Source organism: Ochlerotatus camptorhynchus, unplaced genomic scaffold (genome assembly GCF_037179485.1).
Source record: "Ochlerotatus camptorhynchus isolate MF236.1 unplaced genomic scaffold, CSIRO-AGI_Acam_v1.1 ptg000226l, whole genome shotgun sequence".
NCBI classification, from domain to species: Eukaryota; Metazoa; Arthropoda; class Insecta; order Diptera; family Culicidae; genus Ochlerotatus; species Ochlerotatus camptorhynchus.
The window spans coordinates 149034-173043 of NW_027040716.1; the positions used below are offsets into that span (position 1 = coordinate 149034).

Here is a 24010-nt window from a genome sequence, read left to right on the forward strand (position 1 = left end):
ACGTTTCGCTTGCGTACGTTATTTTGAGGACAATTTAAGTTCATAAATTCATGATCGTGTATTAATCAACCTTGTCTACACCTACTGGTAAAAGTAATTACAGGGAAGAATTCTTAGACTCTTTAAAAAAGTTAAAAGTCTCCCGATGTATGAGCTAAGTGTGATTCACATTTATGGCGAAAAGATGGTAAATATCATGAAAAAACTGCCAACAACTGTCAATCAGTAACATATGGATTTTTCTAAATGTTGAGCTAACACCACTATGCCCTACTTTCATATTGTGTGATTAAATAAAGGATCATGAGCAATATGAAAACTGCATCAAGTTAGTTTGCCCCATTAAAAAAGTAGCCGCATATCAGTCCCATCCTGATATTTAATCCTTCACAGGTCAAGTTAAAGTTCTACTTTTTAAGTTCTCATCATTTTTTCCTGATTTAATAAAACATGCCATGATTAATACAATTGATTTTTCACGGAAAGTTCATTTATAAATTTACTCATTTACATTTTCAAATGCTTACATGGGAAATGTACTTCATATTTTCGTCTTCCATTTTCTCGAGATCAAATCTGATGGTACTGATATGCGATTTTATTTAGGCAGCAAACAATCGATGGAATATACGCAGGCTAGGTATGGCAACTTCACTCTCCCCGATAGAGACAATAATCTAGCTACACAAATCAATGGCTGCAATCTACTGCTTACAATTACTTTTGATCAACAAGTTTTAATTTCAACAACATGCTCCTATCTACGAATATTGTTTCGATTTTCAATGCTCCACCTAACGTATAAATTATTTCCAATGTGCTTTTGTCACATATTATCGCCTCACTTTTGGAGATTTTATTACAAACGCGTCAAAGAATAATGTCCTCTGTCATTGACTATTGTACCTATTAATTTACTGCTTCATGTATTTTGATACCGACTTTCGAAGACTTGCATCACACATACATAAAAAATGTATCCATTTCTTGTTCATCTACCACCATAGGTCCACTTTGTAATCTGCGCTACCTTCAACGTTATGTTTCATCAGCGATGTTATGATTTATTATAAGTAAGCTACGATTTTTTGTCAAATCCCTTGTAGGATTTAAATCCTTTGTCTTTTTAATTAATATAATTTAGTATGGATCACAATTCACTTCGCATCGATTATTGAATGTTTTGCAATAATCTCCATAAAATACAGTTTTGATTATCAAATACCAACAAATATAAACCGAAAGCACTAAATCAAACTAATGTATCTATTCGACTATGTATTAATCCGCTTTGTTCTTCAGCACATATCTGGCTACAGCAGCACCAACATTTAAATTACTGTATATTGCAGTCGTCTGTGCCAGATGCATTTTGTATTTGTTGCTTGGTTTTTCTGGACGATCTTCGAATTAAAGACCTGAGAATATAAATGTTTAATTAATCGTTATGATTACTTCCTAAAGAAAAGGTCATACCTTGATCTGGGTTTGGACTTTGGATCGCTCGTTGATGGTTCACTACTACCAGCTGCCAAAAATGACGATTCTTTAGTTTTTTCACAACCTATGGACGGACTTCCAAGTCTAGATTTAGCTGTTGGCAACAAAGTCAATCAAACATAATCAGGAAAGTCATAGAAAATGTACGGGAAATAAACTTCTACTCACCTTTACTACTGGCACTAACATAAGCCGACGAGCGTCTCTTCAACCCTGAGGTTGTGTCACTGTTTCCGTTGGCCGGAATAATACGGGACAACGAGAGAAATGTTTTAAAAATGTCGGTTATATTGACGTCGTCTTTCGCAGAACATTCCATCACCTTCACCCTGCAAACGAAGAAAAAGAAAATAATGAGAGCAAAAAAGCAAGCATGTACGACAAGAGCTTTAATCAGGACGAGATGTTTTCGCCATCATTACTTTTGAATGTCAGGATTTTTCTAATGTAATAGAACATTAATGATAACGACATCAGCAGCACTAATTGATACAGCAGCCAGGTAAATACTAAGCAGCTCTTTTGAAATAAATGAATTTTCGGTAAAAGGAGCCCCGGCATCATCTAAACTTCTGTAATAAAATTCAACTTTACGGGCTGTCCACATTCCACGTGGACAGTTCTCGAGTGGTTCTAGACCCTATATCCCAACGTGGGCAATAATCCAAATAATAAAAAAAATGTACGAACATTTACTGTCCACGTGGTATATGGACAGGCCCTTTTCAGTCCTAGCTAGGGTGGGGCAAGACTGTATGCAAGAAGAAAAATAAATTGGTTACCAATCATCCATTTGGTATGTTTTTGGTTGTCTAGGGCTGCAGAGTTACTCTGAGTTAATGCATTTATGGAAAATGTTTGATTAATTTCACATGAGAATTAACATGAAAAATTACATCTCGTATTTTCCTGTTCATACTTTGTATTCAAGTTAGTAGAACAGGGGACCGAATACCCACGGATTACTTGAGGTTGCAGACAGCAATCATATCTACTGTGCTTCAAACTTTCATCCCTTAACAAAATACAGACTATTTTTAAGTAAAATAAACATGAAAACGCATTTCGAAATAGGGTAAATTGTTGCACAGCCAAGCACGCGCTTTTGGTTATTTAGCAAAATTTCAAGGTAAAAACGTGTTTGAAGTGTGAATTCCTCAAGAAATCTTCGATTGCGATTCATAAAACATTTCGCCGGTGGTGTAGTGGTAAGCGTGACTGCTTTCTCACCCCAATGGGTCTGGGTTCAATCCCAGTCGGCGCCGCCGGGATGTTCTGAGGAATAACATCTCTGATCACGCCTTCCTTCGGAAGGGAAGTAAAGCCGTTGGTCCCCGGTGCATGAGTTAATGGGTCGATAGGTAAGGTCCAAGTGTTGGTGCTCAGCACGGAAAACAAGATCGAAGAAAAACAAATCAAGGAAAAAAACATTTTTTTTTATCCTGTAATTTGACTACTTTTTTATGCTCTGGACTAGAAGAATCAGTTTTGAGAAATTATATTATATCTATATTTAATATTCCATAAGGCTCTACAAATTGGCCTGTGCCCAGGGGGAATTTTCTTCATCTTCTGAGAGCTTCGTAAAACATCAAGGACTTCTAAGAAGGTCAGGAAACATTGTAGAAATTGAAGAAACTTAGTAGAAATTCCAGGAGCTTCATAGATCTTCAGAAAAATTGTAGAAACAAGGAACTAGGAGAAGTTATGAAAATAGCGTAGAGGTCCCAATCGTTGTTATGAAATAAATATAATCAAATTTGTTTAACCATTAAAATAATAGTAAGCCCCAATGTCATATTATTGGTTACATAAAAAAACCCACAACTAGTTGGCTTGACGCAATTTGATTAAATAGCATCTTTGCGAGTTTTTATTTAACCGTAGTTTAGGTTATAAAAAAAAGCTACAGCCGCCCCCTAGGCCTCCCCAGATAAATTTTTCTAGATACGCCAATGGTCGCACCAACGAACAGTATAATGCTTTTGGGCAGTATACATCTTTGAATTTTTTGGCGAAGCGGAATATAAACCCGAGTTGTGAGGAAGCTTTGGATACTACGTATGGAACATGATCCTTGAAGCAGAGCTTAGAGTCGATCAGTATTCCCAGATCCTTGATAGTCGATTCACGTTTCAAAGTTATGCCCGTCAGAGTGTAGTCATGGCGAAGAAGCGAACACTTGCGGCCAAAGGAAATTACAGAGCATTTCGAGACATTCAGTGACATGTGATTAATACGACACCACTTAGCGAAGACTTTCAATGGTTGCTGCAATAAAATGGCATCACTAGGTTCTTTTATCACGAAGTAGAGTTTTAGGTCGCCCGCATACGATAGTTTAAGGCATTTTAGGATGGTATTGACGTCATTCATTCATTCTTCCTTTCCATCTCTCAAGAACAGCGAAAAATGGAACAACTTACGCCCTTTACCTCTGTAGATCTTTTTAACGTTTAATCGTCATTCTCTATCTAGCACACATGGATGAATGCATGGTTTGTTTCACCACTAATCTGTTTCCCTCTTGCTTGCACTCGTTCAATTTAAATGGTGCAGTAGTGTGCGCCGAATAAACGTCAAAAAGCTCTAGAGAGCTTTACCTCCAGTTAGTGTCAAAAACCAGGATGCAGGATACATTTATTCATACCAACAGGCCACCATTGCCGAACGTGGAAAACTGGATAGTAAACTATTATCCTAATCTATCAAATACTTTAAAGAGAAACAAATTTCAAAAACTGAGTGAAAAGCTATCAACAAATGAGCAGTTGGTGTGTACAACTGTGCATGTTAAGCATGCTTGTATTACACATCCAAATTTTAACTTTTTTCAGTTACGAGATAACGGGTCCATGTCTTTTGATAAAGTTGTAGAGCAGTTGATTTTATGAACATTTTTGGAAGACACCAGGTTTCTACACCTTAACTCTAAAGAGATATAATTAATTTTCTTTTAGGGCTACCCCCCCTCTTTCTCTTTTGCTCTCATTCTCTCTCATTGTCATATTTTCTCACGCTGCATCTATCACCGCAAGGATGCTGATTGGGGTACATCAATATGAAAGCGTAAGTTAATATGCGGGAACATCGATTTTTTTTATTTCCTTGTTGAGGCTCCACTACTATGATCTCTTGGGTCGGCCTCTGCTGCGATGTTCTGCCGGGTTCCAATCCGGCGCTTGCTTGTAGATTTCGTTTCCGCCTCTTTGTAGTATGTGACCGACCTACCTCCACTTACGTTCTCCAATGTCTGTTGATATCGGTTCCTGATGACATCGCCAATGGAGCTCAGCATTCGACATCCAGTTGTGAGGCCACCAGGCACGAATTATATACCACAGGCATCGGTTGAGTAAGACCTGCAGTATTTTGGTGTTCTCCGCTGATGCACACCATGTCTCGCTGGCGCATAACAACACAGATTTCACGTTTGAATTGGTGCGTTGACTTATCTGGTAGATTTCCATACATTTCGTAAACTAGCAAAAGCAACCCTAGTCTTTTTGATTCGTGCACTTATGTCGTTCTTGGTCCCACCATCTCACGATATCTGGTTGCAAAGATATTGGACACTTTCGACTTTCTCCACTGCTTGTCCCGCTACCGTAAAGTTGGAAGAGTTGTCCGTGTTTACATCCAACGATTTTGTATTGTTGACGTTGATGGTGAGACCCGCCGCAGAGGAGCGTTCGGCTAGGTCGTTAAGCTTACTCTGCATATCAGAGCGCCGTTGTGTTAATAGCGCAACATCATCAGTCAAATCAATGCTCCATAGCGATATGCTGCCAAAGCATTCCACGGTCAATTATACCTACCATGATCTCTTTGATTACCATGAGGAACAGTAGCGGTGATAGTATACATCCTTGCCTCACACCTGGCACTACCCGAATAGGGTCAGACAAGGCTCCGTTATGCAGGACTCTACATGTGAAAGCCTCGTACTACGCTTTGATGAGGTTGACGATTATATACGGGACTCCTTTGCGTGTCAGGGCATCCCACAGATTTTCGTGATTGAGTTGCTCGAAAGCTTTTTCGTAGTCAGGATGATGCGGAGCGCGACAATATGGTTAACACAATATCTTCTGGCACGCAATCCTGCCTGCTGCCGCCGGAGAGTCGCGTAAATCTTCTACTGTATCCGATTCAGAACTTTGAGAACAATACACAGTAACATGATGCTTCGCCAGTTATCGCAAACAGTAAGATTCTTAGGAACCTTCACTAAGACACCCTGCATCCAGTCAGCCGGAAAAGTCGCGGTGCCCCAGATATTACAGAATAGTTGATACATCATGTGTGTGAGACCGTGATAAGTTGAAATGCGGGGTAAGTTGAAACGGAAGCCGTTACTATATGCGGAAGTGAGTTATCACTGTGATTATTCTTAACAGTACAATATAAACCTAAATGCATCCTATGATTGTCAAATCAGGTAGTTACAATCAGCTTACCCGAGCAAAGTCTGAGATCAAATTGAAAACTAAATTTGGTGTTGTGATGTCGCTGATAATGATACTCAGGTTGCTGTCGTTTTGGTCATTTTATCGATTAAAATATCAAAATTGAGAGCAGTAAAATCTTTCTGTGACATCACATTGAAATTAATTCTGCTATCAGTGAGAGCAAACTGAAAACTTAATTTGATGCACATTTTTCTTATTGATAACAAAATAAGTAAGTATTCAATTTGATGTTTTGCTAAGGCAATGAAAACAAAACCCCAACAACATATTTTTGATTTACAAATGTACAGCAAAATGAAAACCCAAAATTTGATTTCATCTTCTTTCATTCTTCATTCCTTTATTTAACGTCGGTCTCTGTTTCGCAATCTAGTGCCAATCACCGACGGACATCGATTGCCATCCATTGCCGACATCTATCTGGCAACTTTAGAATTTTAGGTAATTTAATTATCATTTCATGGTTATATTTCATGGTTAAATGTTTGCCTCTTTACAGATGTAATATGCCATCGTATCTTCGACTTGGCTGAAGTGCATTGGATTTATTACAGAAATTATGTTGCATTTTACAGTCGGTTTCGTTGGAAAGGTGTAAGCAATTTAAGTTAGAATATTGTGCACTGGGCTTTTAGTACGTCAGCTATCGATTACATAATGAAATATGCCGTTGATGGATATTAATATTTATTAGCTGTGTAGCCCAAGCCTGAACATTGCATAAATGTTATCTATTTTAGCAACTAACTTAGTTTTATCGGTACAAAACTCTTTGTCATAAAAACCTTATCACCTGGATAGAATGTTATGTGATTCTTTGTTCTAGAGAATACGTGATGTGATGGATCAACTTCAGGCTAGAACACTATGTCCGCAGAGAAGGGCAACAAAAAAAAAAGCTTTTCAATGCACGGTCGTAGTTCCATCACCCACGAAAATACATATTCCTTTCTGCTCTGTTCAAACACGTGTACATAGCAAGACCGTATGAAGAATATATGTGTGTGTCAAGCTATGTAAATTTACAATTTTCATGTTTGAAAAAAGTACTAATCGAATTTTAATTGCGTCGGCTTTGGTCGTGACGGCCAGCAAATTGGATTCATCTAATTGGACACCTATAGAGCAAAACGTTGTATGTAGTTTGAGGGGTCACAGTGTCACAGGAATTTAATATCGGTTCTCATGGAAATGTAGCTGTCGTGTTGAATGGGCTCTGTTTGAGACAAGTTCATTGGAATTATCAACAACGGCGCTGGCGAACGGAATTATTTCTCATGCATTCGAATTACGCTCATGTTTATCGACACAACAACTTTTTTTTTTTGCTGGCTAGCCAACAATAATTACGTATTTTTCCATTGTTTTAAAGTTTCTGGTTCATTCTGCCGTAATGTTGCACAAACAATTTGTTTAAAAAACATCAGAAAATTTAACTTCGTTGTTATTAGCTAGGCTTACAAAAACAGGATTACGTTAACTTACTGCTCATATTTGTTTTCACAAACGAGAAATATTCGGATGTAATCATCCTCTTGACTGTGTATCTAGATATAAAATGACAAGCGTAATGAAATTTGTATTTAATTAATAATAACTGACGAAAGCTTGTTACTTGCTTCCACCACTACCCTTTTTAACTAGCGGAAAAGGAAACCGCTTATTACATTCCTTTATTGCTGATGTTGGCTGAAGATAAGATAGATCGATTTCACCTGTTATGTGGTTGCTGGTTGAAATATTGATAGCTTAGTCCAGTGGTGCTCAGGTGAAGGCATGTAGTGGGTCATATTGCTAATTTCTGCGTAAAGTGCGGGCAATACTCAGTTTTACTATTTTCCAGATGTTTAAATCCTATTTTAATCAAATTATTTTGACATGTTGGTGCTGTCAACTCTCCCTAACTCGATAGAAATCCAGACAGTAGACACTTTTTTCACACAAAGTTTTGAAATTTACCATCCTATAATTTGACATTTTCTTTAAACAATCAGAAATTATTACCGACTTCCGTTATTTGTTTGCCGATCTTTCAGTAGCTTAACGTTTGGTGAACACATCATTTCTATTCCAATTCAACTATTCATATCTTGTCATTGTTTGAAACTTTAACACTCCGATCACGATGCCTCCAGTAAAATGTGTAACGGCAAATTGGTAATGTTTGAAAAATCATTGCTCAGCAATTTATCAATAGATTTTAAATCTCTTGATACGGAATGAATCTTTAGAGTATGTAGTTTTAAATGACAACAATAGATTTCAAAATCGTCAACAAATGGCTGTGATATGAATTTTGAAGACATTGTAAGTTTTTTGCTATACATTTTACCGGAGGCATCGTGTTCGGAATGTTAAAACTAATGATTTGAAATTCAAAAAAATTTCGGAACTGATCAGCTGCTACAAATTTGGTAAAATTTACTGAAATTGGTAATAATTCTTACGGAGAGTTGACAGTATTTTCATTATAGAAAGAATATTTCATTGATGTGAAGGATTTTGGGGTGTACAAAATTGTTTTTCATATATTCGCTATGTTCCTGACATTATTTTATAAAAAAAAAAACGCCGCCGTGTACTGATTGCTATGACAAAGCTTTCACATATTTATAGCAGCAGAATAAATATTATGAAATCCCAAAGTACATAAAGCATCTTATGCTTTGTTCAGACTGAGCAGTTACAACATGTTATTTATAAGTCTATGTTGATAACATTGTTCTTGTCGAAAACTATTATAACATTTTATAACTCTGAAGTTTGAACATTATTATTTATTTATTAAATTATTTGCCAGTTCACGGGCGGCATGTTGTCCATGAACTAAAAGCAATCCACGGGCCGCACAAATTTACTCAGCATGGGTCTTTGGGTGAACACCACTGGCTTAGTCCTTTTTGTCTTATGACATGCGTGCCGATTAATTAAAAAAGACTTGCTGCGGCAGGTCTAGGAAAACAATGTTTGTATGATGGAATTTTAGACAACACATTATTTAATTTTTGTGTAATAATTAGTGGATAGAACAAGAAAAAAGTAGCATGATGTTCTAAACGATTAAAACTTTGTTATATATGACGGGATTTGTGTTACTAATGTGCCATTTAAATCGGATTTGATGTGAGCTTTGGCTGGCATTATAATTATAATTGTTTTATAAATAGTTATCTATCAAAAACAAATTCAAACTTTATGGCCAAAATCAACAAATCAGCTACTTGCTTATCTTCATGTGTCATGTCATGAAGTGTAGAAAGACGAACTAAAAGCGAATCCCTAACACGTCAAATGCAGATACCAAAACACTAATACTAATTTAAATTCAATTTTATTCCAACTGTATGCATTAGCAAAAAGTGTGCAAATACTAGCCACGTGGACGTTTTTGAGAAATTTTAATACCGCCTCTCTCTTGTTTTCTACTGTAAATAAAAAAAAATGCATGGGCAATCGCACACCCATATTTTAAATTTTCTAGTTTTCAACTACTCAAACCACTTTCCTTCCACAACGTTGCCTCCATTTTCACTCTGGTGACCCACGAAAGTATGTAAATGTGCAAATTGATTTCTTCTGATAAAGGAAGCAGAAAAGCTTTTGACCAAGTTTCTTCAGCATGGTTGCGGCTGCTCGTTTAGTTTTTCCCAGTCGAAGAGGAAACTTGTGCTACAGTATTCACATTTTTCTGACGCACTGAAGCGTTAGTAATTTCGGCATGAGGAAGAGGAAATTACAAAGTGTGTAAATGATTCCCTGTTTCTGTCGTCTACTGGGTCGTCATAATACGCTACGTATAAGCATGAATTGAATTTTCCTTTCATATTTTGTTCAACCTTTTGATCTCGTTCTTCATCCTAAACCACCATAAAGTACCCCGTTGTTGCAAGTTGCATAGTAAATAATCACCATTTTATATGTCACCAAAAGCATTATTGGGGTAGTCACAGTCAGGTTCATTTGTAGAGAGGTAGTCATTTTACATCGTCTAACTTTTATTTGCACGTAGGTTGTCAGCATGCAGTTCACAGGAAAAGTAATAAAACTTTCTAACAGGTCGTTTACGAATGTTTTCTCTGTTCAGTCAAGTGTGAATCTGTGCAAGATAGCGTTTTATGTTTCCATACTCACATAGAATTGAAAGCTTGGTTCTAACACGTGAGTGAGTCTTGATTTGGAAAACCAAGCATTAGCGATCTGAAAGATCAAACACGCATTTTTGAGAAAAAATATAAACGTAATATTAAAAAGAAGCATTTTTGATGCTTACTTAACTTTTTTTCAATTGCCCGTCGCTACGCTTTTAAAACAAAAAAAAAATGAGCAGGATAATACACCAGTGTAGCGATCGTAGCATAAAATAGTACTCACACCGCGTGTTTAGATTTGACTACCTAAGTACATAAAAGATTAGATAAAAGGCTTTTAAAGGTTAAGCAGCTTCGTTGAAGGTGATCTATAGCATTCTAAGCAGCCTAATTTTTAAGTCGTTATAACAACTTGAAAGTTCCGGCACCATAATTAAATAGCATTCTAAGGCACTGAACGATTTGGTGGATTATTTTAACTTATGGTTAAAATTTGACAGATGGAAAGTTATCGATTAACTCTGCTAATCGAGCGTGGTTATTTCTGACAGACAGTTTTAATTTTATCTCCCAGCGGTAATGAACGTGCAAAAATCATAGAAACTGAACATACTAAATCAAACGGAGGCCGGAGTGTGCGGGTACTTTTCAGTAAGAAATTGCTTCTAAGTGGTGCCATACAAAGGATCAAGGAAATGATGCTGATTGCGTTGGTTTTATATTTGTTTCGTCCATCAGAAATCAGCTGGACCTATTGTACGTCGATAGCAGCGAATTGACCCAGCAGCTGGTTTTCCGTTTGTGACGATTCATGGACACGATTCATGATCTTTAATTTGGAACCGCGAATACAACATAACCGAATCGGGTTCTGGGGTTTCCAATCTCTGGGGTTTCCAATGGCTACGAGACTATGTTATGCTCCGCAAAGCTACGGCAAATGAGCCTGGAAAAATAAACGCATCAAAAAAAATTTAAGGTGACATGCTTTTTTGTAAAATTTTGTGAAATTGTTCATAGTATTGCATCACTTGCTGTCCATTTCTATAAAAAAAAACTCAGTTTGTTTACATTTGTCAGTTTCGTCCTTTTGAAATGTTGGTACTGAATTCTTAAAAACTAAAAGATAGAATGTCTTCCACCGCAGGGGTGCCCCAGGGTTTCTGAAATCGCGGTTCAAAAATCTCTGCTCGTTCTGAAAACCAAGAATAAGATTAGCTTTAACGAAGAACACATTTCTCGACTAGTTTATTCAGCTTTACAACAGGAAAGGAGAAAAAGCTGTAAAACTTCACAAATCTAAAAATAAACCTAGTTGATTGTAAAAATGCTTCCAAAGAAGTGCTAATACAGTTTATTAGCTGAGTACAGTCTATATAATATAGTAGTTGAAGGAGCACTTTTGATGTTCATCCTATTCAGTAAGAGTTGTTAGTTATGTTAAAGCCATCAAATGAGTAATATATTCAAGTTGATTAACATGTGTGTAGATGTGATATTAGCTTTTATTGGCTTCTGTTATTTAGTATGACTGACGAATTTAATTATTGTTGTGAAAATGCTGAAGAAACGCTTTTCAAAACAATAGCGTCTTCAATAGCTACACTTAAAGCCTTTTTTTCAGCTACTTTACAGTACGCTGGAAAAGATAGCTTATAAAGCTTAAAATGTTTGTTGGGGAATTTCAGTTGCTCCTGAAATCTCATGCTGGTAGATACTGACGCCCTGTTTACATTATGCTGACTTTTTTAGTGCAGTTCTAGTACACAAGCACCAGCATAGATGTAAACACCCCATTACTGACCTGACTGAAAATTCTGCTGCCCATTCTCAGTATCCATTTCGCCTGGATTGGGTTCATCGAATACCCGATGAGGATGGATGACGTTCCATAAGTAGTCCGATATCCATTGAATTTTCGTTTCGCGCAATCCGTTGGAATGGTTGATCGAAAAGGGTATATTTTTAGGCCCTTACTTCGGACATATGCAAAGGCCTCAAATTCCAACATCAATCCGAGTAGGACAATAACCAGTGCAACAACCCCAAGTTTAACATCAATCCTTCCCAACAAACAATTTTAGTTGATCAACAGCTGAATAAGCTATTTTTTAGCTGAAGAAGCTTGTTTTTGCCTGAATAAGCTCTTATTAAACATTCAATGTTTGTTGGGTTATAGTGAATCAAAAATATCTCCAAATAACAAAATGACAAGCGATCAACGAACCGAAAGATAAAGCTATGTCAGAAGTGGAAAGCAATAATAATATAATATTCTTCCTTTTTTCATGACAAGCAGCCCATGCGACATAGCTCATGTGAAGGTAAAAGGTTAAACAGCAGTTCCATTTCAAATGCCGATTTTTTTTTTAATTTTTTGATCGATCTTGTACGGTTATGTTGATACTTTGCACAGTTGTTTGTTACTGTCCAACATGCCATTTTACATATTTGGTTCCCTAGTATTCTACACGATTAACATTTGAAAAGGGCTTATGCAAAAAAAATATTCGCATAAATAGAAAAACATATATCTCGCGAACGATTTGTTTGATCGAGATGGTGTCTTTCGCGATGTTGCGGACAAGTATTGTGACTTTCAAGAAAAAATATACAATGTATATTTTTTTATTATTTACAAAAAAAAATTAAATTACCCTAAATGCATTTTTTTTATATTTATATTGTAGTTTAGATTTACTATAGTCCTACTCACTGACGATGTGTATTTGCTGAGCAATTCATAAACAAAAAAGTTATTCATTATTGAAAAAGTACTATTTTCCAAAATAATACCTACAGTTATCGAATATCTTTGAAATAGTGTTAATATTGAATTTGCAACAAAAATGCTCTTAGTGCTTAAACTGCCCAAAGTTGTTATTTTCGAGATACTCGTAGGTTAAAATTCACTAATCGCATAATTAGAGTATTTTTGCCCTTTTGAGATGTTATTCGTGAGTGTTCAATCTTGGAAGCATGTTTAACGAAAAGCCCAATTAATTTCCTTCTACTTTGCTGTTCACAGTTTTTCAATCAGACTAAATCATTGTGTCTGCAATTATGGATTCTCTTCAATTGTTAATAATTCTGCTGGATAAAAATTAATCGGTACATTTTCTGTTGCTTTTACTAGCCATTACAACCTTTTACATCAGTGTAATGGGAAAAACATCGGAGAATTGTGTAATTTGTTTATTTATTCCTAGAGAAAATCGATGAAGAGAATAAAACATCGCAATTAGGTCCGCTAGATATACTCTAACATATTTCCCAAACAATCAAAAATCAGAAAAAATATAAATGATGATTGACATAATAAATTTCTACTTACTTTAGCTTTGGCAGCTCACAGAACACCCACTCGGATACATCTTCGATGCGTACCTCACGATGCGTGCTGCTGAGATCGCTTTTGTTGCCTACAATCACCATTGGGATGTCTTGAAAGTCAGCTCGTTGTTCCCGGATTTCTTCGAAACATTGCTTCACACATCCCAGGCTCAGCTCGGATGTACTTGCGTAAACCAACAGAAATGCGTGGGCGGTAGCAATCGATAGTCTCCTCATTGCCGGAAATTGCATCTCCCCAGATGTGTCAAGTATGTCAACCTTTTTTTCAATTCAATTAATATACAGATATATGAAGGAGAGAAAAAAAGAAAATCAGTGCACCTTCCTAAATTCCTATTGAACGTATAAAGCTTTGTCATACAGATTGTGGCAGTAACCTACCTTCAACGTCACTGCGCCTAGGTCGTACTCTCGATTGTACAGATCCTCCACGGTTGGTCTGTACTTGTCTGAGTAAGTTTTGAAGAGGAAGCGTTTTATAATGCAGCTTTTTCCCACGCCGGCACCACCAAGGATCACCAGTCTTATCCGCTCAAAGTCAGACATTTTCATTTAGATTGTAGTAGAAAAGTAGGATAGTGTGCACAGATGAACTTATTGTAAACTGCTAGAGCACAAAACTAGAGCCGACCACATATGGTAGTTGCTGGTTTGAACTAATTAACTTCCTTTTTTATAAGCTGCACTATTCTGGACCGCTCATGGTATGACGTTCTCTTTTATGTCTCTATATAATTTTAAGTTATGCTATGTTACTCTATTTCATTACTTTATCAATTGATGTTGATAACTTTCTAAGCCAAATTTCATCATAATTAAAAGTGCAAACGTAAGAAGTGCATCGAAAAGTCATTATACAAACTAGGCATTTTGTTCATTTTAAAAACGCAAATGCTCAGTAAACCTTTAAAAACGCCCAATTTATGCAAGTTAGTATATCGTCTTTTTCTTTGCAAAAAATGCTGCATTAGTTTAGGCAAATGCATCTTTATTTGTGGAAAATGATCTCTTAAGCTTCAAGATGCTTGCTTGTCGCTACGCTCCCCAAACAAATAAAAATATACTTCAATCATATTCAATCATATTTATTTAGAATAATTTATGGTTTTTAAGCGTATTTTACTTTTTACATGGGTTCGGGCTAGAATCGATCTTTTTTATACTGCCTCGAGTTTTTGTCCTACTATTACAGCGTCCTGACCAGAGTTGTTAATAGATATCGTCAGCGGTATCGTCTGCAATGCAAATTCATGAGCGCTGATGTAGTTTCGTAATTATTCACCTCAAAATAATTCAATTCCTCCAACTTATCGATAAAGACACCAATTACTTGCAATATTTTTTTGTGAAACCCTGTCTCCAAAAGACCTTTCACAACTGTTGAAATGTTGAGTTTCAGATACGATATTTTTGAAAAGCCTCAATACGAACTTTTGCCCCACATTACTCTATTCACTTGCAGATGTACACTGAATGCAAACTGTGAAGTATAATGATTCGTCAATGTTAATGTTGCCCAGTAACGCTTGGTAGATTACCTTTTTGTGGCACGTTAATGGCATTAAGATCTACCACCGAAGCCTGGTCCGAACTACTTTAAACTAGGGGAACAGAATTGTTTTGTAATCAAAGGAACACATCTAAGTCCTTTTTTACTTTGATAGTTGTTGATAGTGACAAGACTCGGCTTTGTTCACCGAGGATGATCTTGAAACAAAGAAAAAATGATCCAAGTAACCACCAAGCCCGGTAATAGCACGCTAATTGCTCTTTTTGCAGTATAAGGTTAATATAGGGCTTCCAAACCTTATATCAGCCGTATATCAGCTTTATATTGCAAAAATGGTTATTAGTTGGTTACTTGGGGAGTTTGCTTGTTATTTATCATCTACGTGATACCTCATCTTTTAGTCGCTGTTCTCTAGTTTGAAGTGGTTAAGACTAGGATTCTGATGCATGGTCATTATCGGTGTTATTGCTTGCTTTTGTTACTAAGGAATCCGTTTTTGACTGCAAAAGGGACGCCTTTGGAGGGTGTTCCAACACTCCAAAGGGTATAAAGAGCGGGTCTTAACAATTAAAGTCGGATCCTTGCGATAAAGGCAAGAATCACAACTGTATCAAAACCGATTACTTCTTCATTTCTCAATAGTGATGGAGTAATACAACATGCACTAAACCCCCGTAACGTGGGTAGATCACCTTTTCGTGGTACGTTACGGGATGTAAGATCTACCACCGATTCCTAGTCTTGTCTACTTCAGACTAGGGAAACAGGATTTTTCAGTAATCAAAGGAACACATCTTAGTCCTTGTTACTTTTTATGCCTTGTTGATAGTGACAAGTCCCCGGGTTGCCTTGACCGAGGATGATCTTGAAACAAGGAAAAAATGAGTTAGTCTTCACCTATGTGATTCCAAATCTTCTATTCATTGTTCCCTAGTTTGAAGTGGTTAAGACTAGGGTTCTGATGCATGGTCATTATCGGTGTCATTGCTTGTTTTTGTTGCTAAGAGATCCAATTTTGATTGACAAAGGAGCGCGCCTTTGGAGGGTGTTCCAACACTCCGAAGGGTATAAATAGCGGGACCTTTCAATTATAGTCGGATCCTTGCGATAAATGCGAGAATGACAACTGTAAAAAAAATCGAATGCTTCATCATTTCTCAATAGTGATGGAGTAATACGACATGCACTAAACTAAGGACACGGGATATACTACAATAGATCAAATTACTGGTCGCAGTGGTTTTATGTCCCGAACAGAGGAAAAAAAAAAAAAAAAGGACAATAGATCAAATAACTGGTCGCAGTAGATTTATGTCCCGAACAGAGAAAAAAAAATATTTCATATAAAAAATAACCTGTCGATGACTTCATAATCGCTGCCGATCCATTGGTGATCCCGTTTAGGTACTTCGTGGATCCAGCGTTGAAAGAACGTCGATTCCATCATCGTTGACGGCCCGCAGTGGCTCAAACCTATCAACGTGCGTTTTTTATTTGAGGAGTAGGGGAAATGTAGGTAATGTCGGCCTAATTGTTCCTAATTTGGGTCCATACATAAATTCAGCAATCGACTAAATTGTCAATAGCAACCAAAAATATCCATTATTAACGTCCCAATAACGCGTTCATCTAGATAAAATTGATAAATAGCAGATTTTTAGCGATGGGCCCAATCTTAGATCCATAGGCCAACATAAGAGACATTTCCCCTATAAACGTTATTTTAGAAGGATAGTTGCTTGAGAGAAGTTGGTAGATTCTTCAAAAGCTTTCTTCTGTAGTTAGTAAAATTATAATTTATCTCCCTAGGAGAATTTAAATTTCCTAAACATGTTTAAAAGAGTGTGTCTCCATCAAAGTGGTAGGTAATGCTAATACTAGCAGCTTAGCTGATACTACCAACTTATATTGAGTTTGTGATGTGCTAATTATTGTTTTTTTTTTTATAAAAACCCAAGAAAAATTGATTTTTGTTGGAACTTTTTCGAAGCCTTTTTTAGCAGCATCATTTGTTGAAGAAAAGTGTGAACACAATTCAATCACGCATTTTCTTAGATTAAATTAGGGTGCTATAATAACACCTGTAAAAGCTATTCAATATTTTATCATAAAAATAGGTAATTTTCCATCGGAAATAATTATAAACCGATCAAAAACGGCAAGCTAAAACATTTTCAGTCGAAAAGTATGCCTTTAAGCTACTAGATACATGAGTTTTCATTAGGTTCTGCTAAGTTCAACACTGTTTGTTTGAAGAAATTTTTCGTACTACGATTTCAGTCTTAGCCAAATACCGTATGCATGATAATGTTTGCACTATTGAGCAATGTCAAAATAAAAAAAAAAATCTCAAAAATTTCGTTTCCGAGTTTTTTTTTTATTTATTCAAAGGGTGATGTTTCTCAAAGTCTTAAACTATGTTAATCATCCATCGAGTTTCCACTTGCTGCAATTACGGCCTCCTCACGCTTTCGGAATGCACGGCAGGTTCTAATAATGTAGTCTGGATCAATTTCTCTCCAGGTACGGGTCAATGTTTGTCTGAGGCTTGCTGTACTCGGGTGGCGTTAAGAACAGGCCTTGGCCTTTATGACGCGCCATAGTGCGGTTTGAGGTGTGGCACGGAGCCCCATCTTGTTGAAATACAACATTTGGTTTCGGACCGTACTGTTCTTTGATCCACGGAAGAACATACTTACTTAAAATCCCGATGTAGACCTCCGTGTTGACCTTGTCGCCTTTTGGAATGAACACCGGGTGCATTTTTTTGCCATCGAAAGCCACCAATCCAAACACCATAACGCTAGCAGGATGCTTGGTCAGATACACGTTCTTGAGCTCGTCGGCCACATCTATTACCGGAAGAGAACTAATATACCGGTCGGTTCTGGAATTTGATACGGGATCGACGGTAAACATGCTCTCGTCGGTGAACAGGATTACCGGATTTTTTCGCTTAAGGAAGTTCAAGATTTTCTTGCATCGTTTGACTCGTAGCTCCCGGATGCGGTTGGTAATCTGGGTAATCACCCGCAAACTTCTTTTACGATCTTCCGCGCCGTAAAATCACTGATCCCGTGTTCTTTGCCATTTTCCTTATTGAACGCACTGGATTCACCCGAATCTTCCTTTTGATAGCAGCAATAACCCTCGGAACCCAAGCTGACCTCGGACGACCTGTGGCCACCTTCGCGGATAGTTGTCCTTTCTTTTCTCGGTCTAAAACCCTTTTGACGGTCCACCGAGACACTCCCACGGCGATTGAAATGTCTTTTTGCGACATTTGCGCGTGGGACAAATCACGAATACGCTGCCACTTCGTCATGGTGCAACTGTCAAACTAAGTAAATCATTTTCTTTTATACACAGCCTACTACGGTATGAGCTATAGGTTACGTGCATGCAAAGAAAACCAAGGCATTGTATGCACAGGTGAAACGGGAACCTTATTTGTACGATGGTGCAAACATTATCACGCATACGGTACTAATAGTCAACTCTTATTCAATAAAAGAAATGGTATAACTACTTTCAAATCTTCATCTTGATCTAGATGCTCATGATAAGTCTGTTTGTTCCGGTATTATATAATCTCAGCAATATAAGCACAATATAATGCAATATATCCAATAGTGTTGTTCATAATATAGATTTTGCTCTACCCCTCTTCTGATAATTTCCCCAAAATTTGAGCTCATTTGGATGCGAACTCATACTGCACTGGCCTTTTAAAGTATATACGAAAATTACTATGGGAATATTTAACTTTTTGCACTCACCGTTCTAGCCCTTCGCTATTATGATCTAAAGAAAAGTTTGCTATCTGTACTAATGTGAAATTTTCAGCTACAACTTTACTGAAGACCACTTTTTGGTTGAACGTCATATAATTAGTTTTTAATTAATTAGCAAGATGATGTTCTTGTGACATGCTTCATCAACTGCTCAGCAGGCGATATTGGTGTACTTGGCGCAAAGAATAGGGTATAAAATCTAGAATACTGTGTCATAAGTGCGAGATGTAGTGTTGCCCTGAAAGCAGTTGATTTGTCATATAAGAAAGTTATCGGTTTCGAAATCAAACAATAACTAATTATCTTGTAGTATAATAAAAAAGTAGTCTTGAGCAAAGTTTTAGCTGATAAAATTTCTAATTAGAGCAGATAGCAAACTTTTTGTAGATCACTACAGCGAAGGGCTACCAGTAGCCTACCACGTTGAGTACAAAAAGCTCACTTTTCCGATAGGCTGACTGCTTTATCATCCTAATGGGTCTGGGTTCAATCCCACCCGAGGTCGGTGGGATTTTTCTGAGGCATAAAATTCTCTAGCCACGTCTTCCTTAGGAAGAGAAGTAAAGCTGGTAGTTCCAGCCCATGTGTGTTTGAATGGGTGCGATATCCTACGCAGTTGTGAAAGCTGCCTTCCTGCAAATTCGATTGCCGTCAATCGATGTCCGTCATGGCAATCGATGTCCGTCGGTTATTGGCACTAGATTGCGGAACAGAGACCAACGTTAAATAAAGGAATGATGAAGAAGAAGAAAAGAAGAAGAAGAAGAAGAAGAAGAAGCATCTTGAGAAAAATCTAAAGATCATCAGCGAAATTCTGTAGTAAATTCATTGAAATAAATTAGGAAAATTATTGGCCCGAGGTGACTTCCTTGAGGAATACCTGAAGTTGCTGGGAAAGTGATCGAATTGCAAGCCATGATCAATACACACTGAGTTGGCCACGATAAGATACGACTGGAACCAAGATAGTAGACATCCATTAATCCCTTGCTGTTCAAATTTAGCAATGGTGATAGCGTGATTGATCTTGTCAAATCCTGCTTATAGGTCGGTGTAGATTGCATCGGTCTGATGTCACTCAACTAGGCTTCTCGTAACGTACGAGGTGAAGCATAGCAGCTTAGTAGTCGTTGATACTGCGAGTCTGAGATACTGCTTATAGTACGATAACAGTGGCTCCATAACAACTAATTCGAACAGTTTTGAGATAGCGTACATCGAGGTGATTCCACGGTGCTTCATCGACCGGGATTTCGTTCAGTACGTTATTGTAGACTTGTACATTGTTTATTTGTTTATTTGTTTGTTTGTATATTGAAGAATTCAACTGACAATTATTGTCTAAATGAATAAAACTTAAACTAAATAGCTACGGTCAACGGTACGGAAAAGACCAAGTAACCGATGACGAAACACGTCAGCTGATACATTGAAGTCGAACACATTAAAGAAGTTGTTGAACTGCTGGCTGATTGCTCGAATTGGCTCGTGTTGTGTATAATTTCAACGCCGTGCTTCCAAAAAAAGAAAGTCGCATTGACGAAGAGGCCTCTCAGGGGCATTCATATTTAGCTGAGCCAGCAGTGTTGGACAGTCAATGTCACCCGTAAGCAGTTTTCCAGCGACCATAGCTTGAGCGACCGTCCGTCTCACCTCTAATGGTTCGATTCCCAGGAGACGGCAACGTTCCTCGTACGGAGGCAAGTTCGTTGGGTCACGCCAGTTGAGGAAACGAAGAGCATATCTCACAAACTTGCGTTGATTCAATTCTAGTGATCCAGTTAGCATGGAAAGGGCACTCAAAACTAAACTTGACTCCAATAAGGATCGCACAAGCGAGCAGTAGAGTGACCTGAGGCATAGCGGGTCACGGAACTCGTCAGCAATTTTGAAAATAAATCCCAATTGTCGATTAGCTCTGGAGATGATGTCATGGTAGTGGATTCTGAAAGTGAGTCTGCAGTCCAAGGTAACGCTGAGCTCCTTTATGTGCTCTACACGAGCAAGACAGCGTCCGTAGAGAACATAGTCAGACATGATTGGTTCGATTTTACGGTGATAGGAAATAATGTTACATTTTTCGATGCTTAGACTCATCAAATTTCTTGAGCACCAGTCAGCAAAAATACCTAACAAGATCCCAACAGTCCGAGAGACTTTTAATAATTTTGTAGATTTTCGTATCGTCTGCATAGGATTCGGGCATCCTGATGGTATCGTCGTCGTTTAATAGCAGTCCTAGGTTACTGCCTTGCGGAACTCCCGAGTTGTTTGAGAAAACATCCGATTCCGACGCGCCAATCTTAACCCGTACATAGCGATTGACCAAGTAAGATCTGAACCAATCCACAGCCGTTGACGAGACGCCAAGTATATCCAGCTTGGCAACCAGGTAACTGGTTGCCAGGTAAACTGCACCAGGTTCGTGGACACGGAGCGCTTCGGGTAAAAGCCGTGTTGTTCTGTATCGATATAATTTTTGCAACACGCGAACAGAGCATCATATATGATAATCTCGAACAGTTTTGAGCAGGCACACAGAGAGGTGATTGCACGATAATTTGCAACATTCCGTTTATCTCCTTTTTTGTAGACTGGGAACAGATAACACAGTTTCCAGTGGCAGGGGAACTCACATTGCTGTTCCTAAAGATGGAATAACCTCGCAAGTGGAAGGCAGATATTGGCTACACAACGTTTTAGAACTGATGACGGAATGCCGTCAAGTCCGGCGGTGAACGAGAGCTTAAGTTTGCATGTTGCGGCTATCACCATGACTTCAAGAACAACATGTGAAAAGGGCATACAAGCTTTTTGTAAACAAACCTCGCCACCCATATGACACCAACGTAAACCATCAACATCACCGGATAGGAGAAATGTTCCCCATCCTCATGATGTTGTTGATTTGCGTGGGCGACCCTCGGTTGGCGAGAAAAGAGCCTACAAAGGTATGTTTACAAAAAGCTTGTATGCCCTTTTCACATGGGGCTCTTGACTTCTGAAATGCGCGGAATATCGAAACTAAACACATCACGTGGCATCCCAACAGTAGCATCCAGCACTTGTGCTGGCGAAGCGGAGAAATCGTGGAACACTTGCTTGAAATGACGAGCAAAGAAGTCGCCTTTTTCTCTTTCGCTATTAGCCGAGTCATTCCCGAGAAACATGGAACAAGGCAACCCGGATTTCTTCCGTTTGGAGTTGACAAACGACCAAAAACTTTTCGGATTCGTGCGAAGGTTCACTTCTGTGCGTCTCACGTGTCGATTATAGAGAAAACAATTGTAATTTCTATAAATACGACTCGCAAAATTGAACAGCCGTTTGTAGTCCGGCGACCGAGAGTTACAATACTTTCGGAGGGCAGCAGAGCGTTGACGTTTTAGCGCGCGTATGCGTGGGTTAGACCATGGAGGCTTTTGCGGGGGTCGTCGTGCTGGGACAATGCGAAAAATAGCATCTTCCAGTGCAGCACTGAAAAAATCCACGCTAACGGCTGTTTCCATAAATTGCCAATCAATTTCCGCAAGCGCATTGTTCAATGCAACATAATCAGCTCGGCGAAAGTCCAAAGAGTATCAATCAGATGACGGCGTAAAAACAATCGGCGAAGGTAAACTAAATGACACGACGAGAGCGGGATGATCAGTATCTAAATCAATCAAGATCTAGCAAACGTCCATTTCGGTTCGGAAAAGTATTCGCTTGTGTGAACCCGTAAAAGTTAAAACCGTCCAAAAGAGCACAGCAAGCAACCTGCATATGCGAACGCAGTGGATCAATTAATGGTGTGCCACTGCAAACCAGCTTGATTGTAGTCGCCAAATACGAAAGCGGGAGTGCAGGGACTTAATTGAGAAGAAATCGAGTCTAACGATTCCACATGCTCACGGATGATCGTGCAGTCGGTTTTGCGGTCGGGGTCAGGTAGATTGCACCTACACTAATAGCGAATTCGTTTATTATCGGGGTTGAAACCGAATTTTTTGTCAGAGCGAACCTCAACCTGAGCTGGGTTTTAAAAATAAACGATCGAACTGACGTTTGTCAGAAAACAAACAGGTTCCAGGTTGGAACTGAATAATAAACAAATTCGCTATAAGCTTGCTTTGTGGAAGTTCTACGGCAATCCACAGTTGTTCCAGTTGACTGGAAATGGGTGACGTACTTACGTAGCTAGTCTCGTTGATAATGCAATCAGGACTCCGCGACCGCGCGATTTTTGACTGTTTAGGGGAGACCGGTCAGTTCTGAAGACGGAATAGAGTGACCCAAAAAGTTGCGATGAGTTAATTCGGTCGTCCAGCCATGTTGCCGTCAGCACAATCAAATCATATTCGGCCTCTCCAACAGCCAGGAAAAACGAATCGATTTTAGTTCTCATTCCACGCACGTTTTGGTAGTAGATCCTGAAAGGACATCAGGTACCGAAAGCTCGGAATCGCAATCATGGAAGCAGCTATAGCAACTTATTGGGACGATATAGGGTTAACTACCTCATTTCCGGCCTATTAAGCACAACCCGCACTTAGTCTTTTTTAATCTAGCGCAGTTTAGCACCAAACGGAATGTTATTATTACTGATGGCTTTCAAATTTATTTACCTTTCCGCACGTACCGCAAGATTTGAAAAAGAGAAACCAATTGTTGAGATGTTGTCAAAAGTCTAACACTGCTTCTTGACACCAAACTCGGCCTACGGATTCTAAACTCAGCCTAACGCATTGAAACGCCATCGAAACGCCAATGAATTCACATCGGCCTATCGGAGGAAGATGAAAATTGATTCGGTCGGAGCGTTTCTTTTGTTTTGGAAATAATGGGTGCAAACCTTCATACCACGCGTTCTCATTGACTTCGTTCGGTAGCTTATTTACTCAAGTATCGTAACAAACGCATATTTGACTTGTTAACTCTGAAATAATGGATTTATTTGAAGTATTCTGCTCGATAGGCCCAAAATGGGCGATTAGGCCGAAGTAGTTCTCTACCCTACTCTCGTTGGAAAAACACGCTGGGAATTTTGTTTGCGAAAAGCTGGAAAATTTCTTATTACTTTTGCTTTGGGGGATAACCATGTCCGTGTATGGCCAATGTGATCCACCTTACATAATATAACCACCAATATTTTTGAATTCTCATGTTATTTGACGTGTCACATGACGGGGTTTGATTCAATATGATTTTGACCACTTTACCGAAGATTCTCGGAATATGTCCAGTAGTGGCAAATGTTGTCCTGAACACTCACTATTACTTTCATAGATCATATTTTTAACTTCTCATGCG

At 38.3% G+C, this 24010-nt stretch overlaps 1 protein-coding gene across 2 annotated transcripts; it reads right to left on the minus strand.

The window, feature by feature from the left end:
• Nucleotides 1-546: 546 nt before the first annotated feature.
• Nucleotides 547-14135, minus strand: LOC135703961 (GTP-binding protein Di-Ras2). Of its 2 annotated transcripts, none has more exons than XM_065225317.1 (5): nt 13796-14135; nt 13395-13672; nt 1669-1829; nt 1477-1564; nt 547-1418 (listed from the first exon to the last, which is right to left on the minus strand). In XM_065225317.1, exons 1-5 carry the CDS (start codon nt 13964-13966, stop codon nt 1337-1339), a joined length of 780 nt encoding a protein of 259 aa, XP_065081389.1. In that variant the 5' UTR covers nt 13967-14135; the 3' UTR covers nt 547-1336. The 2 variants fall into 2 exon arrangements, with proteins under 2 accessions (XP_065081389.1, XP_065081388.1); XM_065225316.1 differs by having other exon boundaries at nt 1477-1594.
• Between the last annotated feature and the right edge of the window lie 9875 nt (nt 14136-24010).